Source organism: Ictalurus punctatus, chromosome 5, assembly GCF_001660625.3.
Source record: "Ictalurus punctatus breed USDA103 chromosome 5, Coco_2.0, whole genome shotgun sequence".
In the NCBI taxonomy this organism is placed as follows: domain Eukaryota; kingdom Metazoa; phylum Chordata; class Actinopteri; order Siluriformes; family Ictaluridae; genus Ictalurus; species Ictalurus punctatus.
The window spans coordinates 35,727-45,000 of NC_030420.2; the positions used below are offsets into that span (position 1 = coordinate 35,727).

Consider the following 9,274-nt stretch of genomic DNA (forward strand, 5'->3'; position numbering starts at 1 on the left):
ATTTGTACCTGCAGTTTAATGTTGTTTCTGTACCACTGAATCTCTGGTGGAGGCTCGCCGTCTGTCCGACACTCCAACGTCATATGACCCTTAAAGGGCACAGACACGGTTCTGATATCACTAGAACCCAGCAGTGTGGGAGGAACTGCAAAAGGAGAAATACAGAAAATAAAATAAACAGAAAGAGAAGACAGGAAAGATGAATGCAGCAGTTACACTCACACTGAACGCGCACCCAGAGACTCCGCCCATCTTCTCCTGCCAGGTTACTGACAAGACACGTGTACACACCTGTATCCTCGACCTGTCCCACACACACACACACACACACACACACACACACACACACAGATATACACATGTACATACACACACACAGTACTGAGGCATATGTAAAGAAATTATGTTAAGCAAAGATACCAAAAATAATAAGATTATTTATTATTATTAATAATAATACACATTTTCTACATAAAAAAATATCTATAAAGAGCAGTAAACAGTTTTAAACTCAAATTTAGTATTGGGTTTGATGACTCTTTGCTTTTTAAAAATATCAGTAGTTTCAATTACACTTTTTGCAGTTGTATAATATTTTACATCCTTTAATGACATACAAACATTTTTTGGTAACATTTAAGTTTTTGTTTGAAACGTTTGGAAATCTAAAATGCCTTTTTTTTTTTTTACTGACTCAATAATACATCCATCCATCCATCCATCCATCCATCCATCTTCAACCGCTTACTCCTTTTCAGGGTCGCGGGGGAACCTGGAGCCTATCCCAGGAAGCATCGGGCACAAGGCGGGGTACACCCTGGACAGGGTGCCAGTCCATCACAGGGCACAATCACATACACACTCACACACCCATTCATACACTACGGACACTTTAGACACGCCAATCAGCCTACCATGCATGTCTTTGGACTGGGGGAGGAAACCAGAGTACCCAGAGGAAACCCCCGCAGCACGGGGAGAACATGCAAACTCCACACACACAGGGCCCCGGAGGGAATCAAACCCCGGACCCTGGAGGTGTGAGGGGAACGTGCTAACCACTAATAAAAGTACTGTATATTCACATAGCTACAGTTCAGAACATCTAACATGCTGAATTTGTGAGGACCTTCATGTTTCTGATGGTGAGAATCTGTCCTTCTCTGTGTAGTACAGCTCTGCTGTCCTCTAGGGGATGTCCATCCTTCATCCAGCTTACAGTGGGTGGAGGAACTCCATCAGCAATACACTCCAACTCCAAAACTCCATTCACCACCACCATCAGCTCCTCTCTTCTCAGAGAGCTGGATATCTTAGGAGGCTCTGAGAGAAACACAGACACATACAGATGTTTACACATTTCTTTACCACCTTTTCTGCAGATCCCAAATGGAATGTCTGGAACGGTAGACCAGAAGGTTCTGAGATGCTGTGAGGTGGAGAACACCACTTTGGAGCACCAGTGGGCCACAAATGTAATAATGTTAATAATATCTACAGGATGCTGATGGTCCAGTGCAGTCCTCATAGTCTCATAGTCTCACAGCAACTTGAGCGGTTGAGGAAAGCTGATTTATAGTGATGGAATGAAGATCCTCTGACCCAAATGAACTGCAGAAACTTAACTAAAGGTAGGACTGGGCATGTGAAGGAGTAATACACAACACTCCTGCTTCTTCAAATGATTGTGATACATCGTATAATCAATCATCAGGATATCTTCTTGACGTTGTCACTCCTACCCAACACGGTGAGGTTGAAGGTCTTGGTGCTGGTTCCAGCCTCATTCTTTGCAGTGCAACTGTAAAGTCCAGCATCCTCGAGTTGAACGTCCAGCAGCTGGAAGCGAGTTTCTCCTCCATCATGTAGCAGCATGTTCTGGTGGAGTGAGAGCGGCTCACTGTCCTTCATCCAGGTGAGGGTTGGAGGGGGAACACCATGAGCCTCACACACCAGATTCACCACGGAGCCTCGAACTATCACAATGTTCTCCACTGGCTCAGTGTGCTCCACCACGACAGGGGCTAAGGAACAGCGGAACACAGAAATGCAGATGAGTAAAGGGTTAATGACTCTCCAGCTAAAAGAAGAGAACCTTAGAACAGAAGAATTACACACATTCAGTAACTGTTATTAACAATGGTTACTGTTATGTAAAGTTATTGCTATGAAGTGAAATAGGTAACAAATAGAGATAACAAGATCCATGTCGTTTTATTACCTTCAACCTGCAGGTGGAATTTCTGTTCTGCAAATCCTGCTGTACTGCGAGCGACACAGGTGTAAAGTCCAGAATCAGAGAGCTGCACTGGAGAGATCCTGCATACACACACACACACACACACACACACGGATCGGATTGACATCTGGGGAATTTAGCAGCCGAGTCAACACCTTGAACTCTTTGTTCCTCAAACCGTTCTTGAACAATTTCTGCAGTGTGGCAGGGAGCATTATCCTGCTGAAAGAGGCCACTGACATCAGGGAATACTTGGTGTACTCGGTCTGCAACAATGTTTAGATAGGTGGTACGTGTCCAAGTAACATCCAAATGAATGCCAGGACCCAAGATTTCCCAGCAGAACATTGTCCAAAGTGACACACGCAGGTAGGTACTAACCACTACACACCGGGAACACCCCACAACACCTGCTGTTTTGGAGATGCTCTGCCCCCCAACCCCCCCCCCCCCCCCCCCCCCCCCCCCGAACCGGTGCCTCTGTAATGAAATAATCAACATTATTCACTTCACCTGTCAGTGGTTTTAATGTTATGGCTATGGTTTATACATATATATTTACAGACTGAATTCTATTTTATGTGTATAGCGCTTTGAATAGTGGACACTGTCACAAAGCAGCTTTACAGAAATATATAAATACAGGATATAGACTCTAAATTTCTAAACTAATAAACTTGCCAGAGGAAAAACTCCCTGAGACGATATGAGGAGAAACCTTGAGGGGAACCGGACTCAAATGGGAACCCGTCCTCATCTGGGTGACACCGGAGAGTGTGATTATAAATAAATACACCACTTCTGTAAATGTGTACTACATGGACAAATAGTGCAGTTGTCAAACCAGGAAACCAGGAGGCTGTACCTGAGGAGTGTGTGCGTGGAGTGCAGGTGTGCTCGGGGTGTGAGCTGCAGAGGATTTCCGTCTTTCAGCCAGGTGATCTGAGGAGGAGGAACACCGATTGCACGACACTCTAGAGACACAACACCGTCATGGACAGCATGAACATCCAGCGGGACATCAGAGTGTTTCAGTATGGAGGGAGGGACTAAAGGCATACAGACACCAGCATTACTAGTTATTAATAATAACGAACAATTACTATTAATTAATAACAATAATTTATACTTAATTGTTGATTATAAATAATAAGTAGTAATCAATATAAACACAAACACTCAATGATAAATAAACACTGTGTTCTAATGTTTTATTATTCACTCAACTACAAATCTATTGAACTGTGTTGAATGTGGTGTTGGTGATGATGGTGGTGTTGGTGGTGATGTTGGTCATGTTTGTGATGGTGGTGGTGTTGGTGGTGGTGGTGTTTGTGATGTTGGTCATGTTTGTGATGGTGGTGGTATTTGCGATGGTGTTGGTGGTGTTGGTGGTATTTATGATGGTGTTTGTGATGGTGGTGGTGTTTGTGATGGTGGTGTTTTTGATGGTGGTGGTGGTGGTGTTGGTGGTATTTGTGATGGTGGTGTTGGTGTTTGTGATGGTGGTGGTGGTGATGTCTGTGATGGTGGTGGTGGTGGAAATGATGTGAAACAGAAACTGACCCAGCACAAACAGTGTGTACATTTTGCTTTCCTGCCCAGCAGGACTGATGGCTAAACACGTGTATGTTCCAGAATCTTCCTCTGTGACACTCAGGAGTGTTAATGTGCTCCCATGTGCAGAGATGCTGTAACACACACTCACATTGCTTAACACATCACACCTGAGAGACTGACACGCTAATAAAAACCACTCCAAACACTCAGACAGAAGAACTTTCACACTCACTGCACATGTTCTGAGGTGTCGAGTTTCACTCCATTTCTCAGCCAGGTGAGCTGTGGAGTGGGCGTGCCTTCTGTATGACACTTTAATGTCAGCTCCGCCCCCACCAGGGCACTGACATTAGATGGACCTGAATTCAAGATGGTGGGAGGCACTGGCACAAAAAGAGAGAGAGAGACAAGTGAGTACAAGCCAGAAGAGGAGGAGAGAGATGTAGAGAGGAGAGAGAGATAGGTGGAAGTGTCATGGTGTAGTTGTGTAGTTACCCCGGATGGTGAGTGTGTAGTTTTTGTGTGTTTCTCCTTCACTGTTGTGAGCAATGCAGGTGTAAACACCGCTGTGTGAAAGTTCCAGTGGACCTAGAGACAAGAGGCTACCACTACCGCTACCTACACACACACACACACACACACACACACACACACACACACACACACACACACACACACAGGTAAAACACATAGTGGCACACGCACACACACACACACACACACACACACACACAGGTAAAACACACAGTGGCACACACACACACACACACACACACACACACACAGGTAAAACACAGTGGCACACACACACACAGACAGAGAGTGATGAAGTCGTTTACTGACCAAAAGCCGAGCCGTCTTTTAGCCAGCGCACGTTTGGAGCAGGAACTCCGCTTGCGTCACACACCAGAGTGATGTGAGAACCCAAAGTGTGTGTGATGCTCTCATGAACTGGTCCTTCAATTACAAGAGGCACTGTAACTCACATCACACACAAACACAAAGAGTATTACAGCCAATACACATCATAACACACATCCTCAACCACACACACGGATGGAAATGTTAACATGAAAATGCTCCAATCTCACCATGAGCTGTTAATGTGAACATTCTCTCCAGCTGACCTGCAGGATTAGACACCTTACAAGTATAAACCCCTCCATCAGACACCTGCAGGACAGAAAACACACACACACACACACATACACACAGGTGTAGGTATATGATGTGAATTAACTGACTGTTGGTGTTTATGGCAGGGAGTGTGTGCAGACCATAATTCACACTGTAAATGTGTGTGAGATAAACACAGCTGCTGATTGGTCAGTCATTGGTCAGTAAACTCACCTGCACACTGTTTAACATCAGTTTCTGACCGACGAGCTGCAGGGTTCTCCCAGAGTTCAGCTTTCGGCCATTTCTGTACCATGTGATGTCAGGTTCAGGAACACCTCGCGCCTCACAGCTCAGTGTAACTGACGACCCTATCTGAGGGGTCATGACCTCTGTATGTGGCAGCGGAAGCAGTGTGGGTGGTGCTACAGCAGGAAATATATTAATCATAATATTTTAATAATATTTATTTGAAATATTGAGTAAAGGAGCTAATATAAAAAAATACACATGGAGCTTTACACACCATAAACGTTCAGCATGATGCTCTTCTGGTCCTGTCCTGCTGAGTTGGTCGCTGTGCAGACGTACTGTCCTGCATCCCGCTGCTGCACTCTGGAAATCTGCAGCATCTTACCACCTTTAGATCAGGAAGTGACAGCACAGAATGAACCTGGTCACACTGGTGACACGATGGTGATGACTATGTTTCTCCATGTTACCTGACAGGATGTGAACAGCAGAACCGTGCAGCAACAGCTGTCCATCTCTCGTCCAGATGATTTCAGGAGCCAGCTGTGTCTGAACATCACACTTAAGAGAAACCATGTGACCTTCTACAGCACTCACTTCCTCTTCCGGCTGACCCACAATCCTCGGCGGTACTACAGAGAGAGCAGAACAGTACAGCTAAGACAACTAACACTTGTATTAATTACCCTGGATGTGTGTTAATTACCCTGGATGTGTAGACTGTAGGTCAGTGTGTTAATTACCCTGGATGTGTAATCTGTACGACAGTGTGTTAATTACCCTGGACGTGTAGACTGTAGGTCAGTGTATTACTTACCCTGGACGTGTAGACTGTAGGACAGTGTGTTAATTACCCTGGACGTGTAGACTGTAGGTCAGTGTATTACTTACCCTGGACGTGTAGACTGTAGGACAGTGTGTTAATTACCCTGGACGTGTAGACTGTAGGTCAGCACGTTAACTCCTGCTGGGTTCTCAGCAGTGCAGGTGTATATGTTACTGTCGGTCAGCTGAACATTTGTGATCTTCAAAGAGCCGGACGGCAAAACTGTGACCCTGTACACACACACACACACACACACACACACAAACATACTTGCTACATTAAAATCACTAAGTGACTCTCTGTTTGGTAAGGACTATCTGGTGTTCAGCTCCCTACCTGTAGAGATGAACCACATAGGGTATAGGGTGTAGGGTTGACAGTATAGGGTGTAGAGTGTAGGGTGTATGGTATAGGATGTAGAGTGTAGGGTGTAGGATTGACGGTATAGGGTGTAGAGTGTAGGGTGTACGATATAGGATGTAGAGTGTAGGGTGTAGGATTGACGGTATAGGGTGTAGAGTGTAGGGTGCAGGGTATCGGGTGTAGGATGTACGGTGTAGAGTGTAGAGTGTAGGGTGTTGAGTGTGGTCTGTATGGTATTGGGTGTATAGTATAGGGTATAGGGTGCAGGATGTACGGTGTGGTGTGTAGAGTGTAGGGTGCAGGCTATAGGGTGGAGGATGTATGGTATAGGGTACAGGATGTACGGTGTAGCGTGTAGAGTGTAGGGTGCAGGGTATCGGGTGTAGGATGTACGGTGTAGGGTGTTGAGTGTAGGGTGTTGAGTGTGGTCTGTATGGTATAGGGTGTAGACTGTAGGGTGTGGAGTGTGGTCTGTAAGGTATTGGGTGTATAGTATAGGGTATAGGGTGCAGGATGTACGGTGTGGTGTGTAGAGTGTAGGGTGCAGGCTATAGGGTGGAGGATGTATGGTATAGGGTACAGGATGTACAGTGTAGCGTGTAGAGTGTAGGGTGCAGGGTATCGGGTGTAGGATGTACGGTGTAGGGTGTTGAGTGTGGAGTGTAGGGTGTACAGTATAAGGTGGAGGGAATACGGTGTTGGGTGTAAAGAATCACATCTTGATTGCTTGATTTAAAGTACATTGTGGTGGTGGAGTACAGAAACAAAATGATAAAACTGTGTGTCACTTTCCAAATACTTATGGACCTGACTATAATTTATGTGGTGTTTTTTTTATAGAGATTATATGGTGTTTGAGGAATAATTCGAACGACCTGTCACCACTGAGCACACTTCTTATCACTACAATAGAACTGGAGTGAGTCCTACCGGGCACGGATTGGTGGAAGAAGCTGTCCATTATTTCGCCAGGACACAGTGGGGGCGGGACTTCCCTCGACCTCACATGGCAGTATGACCGCTGCTCCCTCCTGCACTGTCGTGTTAATGACCACAGCGTGCTCATGTGCTCCGAGGATATGGGGCTTAGCTGGAATAAAAAATAAAAGGTCAACTATTTGTTTGTCTGTCTATTTCTCTGTCTGTCTCTCTGCCTGTCTGTCTTTCAGCAAGTCTTACAGTGGACAGTGAGAGTGATCTCTCTGTGTGTTTCTCCAGCTGTGCTGCTTGCTGTGCAGATATAACGTCCTGAATCTGCAGCAGTTGAGCTGAAGATCAACAAACTCCCATCAGACTGTGGGGGAGAGGAGACAAGCTCATCACCCTGAGAGAGAGGGAGGGAGAGAGAGAGAGAGAGAGAGAGATTTAATTAACACAGCATATCACTCCAGCCCTAACTGAGGCCCTACGCTCTGTATGTTCTCACTGCAGTGTCTGTGGTTCCTCAGTATAACAGCATGACGACTTCACCAGCCTGACTTTAATCTAAGACAGCGTCTTTCTGTCTCTGCTCAATAATCCATCATGTCCAACAACTCAGAGGAAAGATAAACATCCAGGAGCAGGTCAGGACAGTGACAGGGCAATGTCCACCAAAGCATTTTTAACTGAAAATGCCAAGCGTTCTTCTGAAAATGCCCAGCTGGGGGTGCTTGAGAGCTATTTGGAGGAGCACTTTATTCAACTAAGATATTTTGGTTGCTATGATACGGAATATCCATGGAAGTAATGTGTTAATAGTGTCTGATTTCACAGGTAATTTGTTTTATCAGCAGTTACTGAATATGAAAATGTTGACACAAGGTAGCGTACTTGCTCTAGCCCTTGCTTTGGATGAAGGAATGGCTGAAGCACATAGAAAGAGACGATGACCCTCCAGTCTATCTGGGTTCATGAGATTCTGTGGTCGATGTGGTATTTGTCCCGCCCCTCCTCCACTGTGATTGGACGGCTTGGTAAAAAGTGACAGTGACAAGTGCTGTGTTTTACCCAAAGTTGAAAATTATTCAACTCTCGGTGACCAGAAAATGGCAGGTGTTAAGTGATCAGTGTCTTAAGTGTTTGAGAGTGTTAAGTGTGCAGTGTGTTAGGTGTTGAGTGTGTGAAGTGTAGAGTGTATTAAGTGTGCAGTTAAGTGTGCAGCAAAGTGTGCAGCAAAGTGTGCAGTGTGTTAGGTGTGCAGTGTGGTAGGTTGCAGAGTGTCAGGTGTGCAGAGTGTCAGGTGTGCAGAGTGTCAGGTGTGCAGACTGTTAAGTGTGCAGAGTGTTAAGTGTACAGAGTGTTAGGTGTGCAGTGTGTTAGGTGTACAGAGTGTCAGGTGTGCAGAGTGTTAAGTGTGCAGTGTGGTAGGTTGCAGAGTGTCAGGTGTGCAGAGTGGTAGGTTGCAGAGTGTTAGGTGTGCAGAGTGTCAGGTGTGCAGAGTGTCAGGTGTGCAGAGTGTCAGGTGTACAGAGTGTCAGGTGTGCAGAGTGTCAGGTGTGCAGAGTGTCAGGTGTGCAGAGTGTCAGGTGTGCAGAGTGTTAGGTGTGCAGTGTGTTAAGTGTGCAGAGTGTCAGGTGTGCAGAGTGTCAGGTGTGCAGAGTGTCAGGTGTACAGAGTGTCAGGTGTGCAGAGTGTTAGGTGTACAGAGTGTCAGGTGTGCAGAGTGTCAGGTGTGCAGTGTGTTAAGTGTGCAGAGTGTCAGGTGTGCAGAGTGTCAGGTGTGCAGAGTGTTAGGTGTGCAGTGTGTTAAGTGTGCAGAGTGTCAGGTGTGCAGAGTGTCAGGTGTGCAGAGTGTCAGGTGTGCAGAGTGTTAGGTGTACAGAGTGTCAGGTGTGCAGAGTGTCAGGTGTGCAGAGTGTCAGGTGTGCAGTGTGTTAAGTGTGCAGAGTGTCAGGTGTACAGAGTGTCAGGTGTGCAGAGTGTTAGGTGTGCAGAGT

General features: G+C 45.9%; 1 protein-coding gene across 2 annotated transcripts in view; it reads right to left on the reverse strand.

The window, feature by feature from the left end:
- Positions 1-9,274, reverse strand: part of hmcn2 (hemicentin 2) — a 40,822-nt gene that overhangs the window by 19,863 nt on the left and 11,685 nt on the right. Inside the window, exons 14-30 of one of the 2 annotated variants that reach the window (XM_053680000.1) lie at positions 7,536-7,680; positions 7,287-7,446; positions 6,096-6,223; positions 5,638-5,799; positions 5,442-5,555; positions 5,150-5,340; positions 4,891-4,972; positions 4,643-4,756; positions 4,295-4,417; positions 4,032-4,182; positions 3,806-3,930; positions 3,105-3,288; positions 2,222-2,319; positions 1,743-2,024; positions 1,130-1,323; positions 223-304; positions 9-145 (exon numbers count right to left, since the gene is read on the reverse strand). In XM_053680000.1, coding sequence (XP_053535975.1) covers positions 9-145; positions 223-304; positions 1,130-1,323; positions 1,743-2,024; positions 2,222-2,319; positions 3,105-3,288; positions 3,806-3,930; positions 4,032-4,182; positions 4,295-4,417; positions 4,643-4,756; positions 4,891-4,972; positions 5,150-5,340; positions 5,442-5,555; positions 5,638-5,799; positions 6,096-6,223; positions 7,287-7,446; positions 7,536-7,680 — 2,472 coding nt within the window. Of the gene's footprint in view, positions 1-8; positions 146-222; positions 305-1,129; positions 1,324-1,742; positions 2,025-2,221; positions 2,320-3,104; positions 3,289-3,805; positions 3,931-4,031; positions 4,183-4,294; positions 4,418-4,642; positions 4,775-4,890; positions 4,973-5,149; positions 5,341-5,441; positions 5,556-5,637; positions 5,800-6,095; positions 6,224-7,286; positions 7,447-7,535; positions 7,681-9,274 lie in introns of both variants that reach the window. The other variant, XM_053679999.1, reaches the window with a different exon arrangement.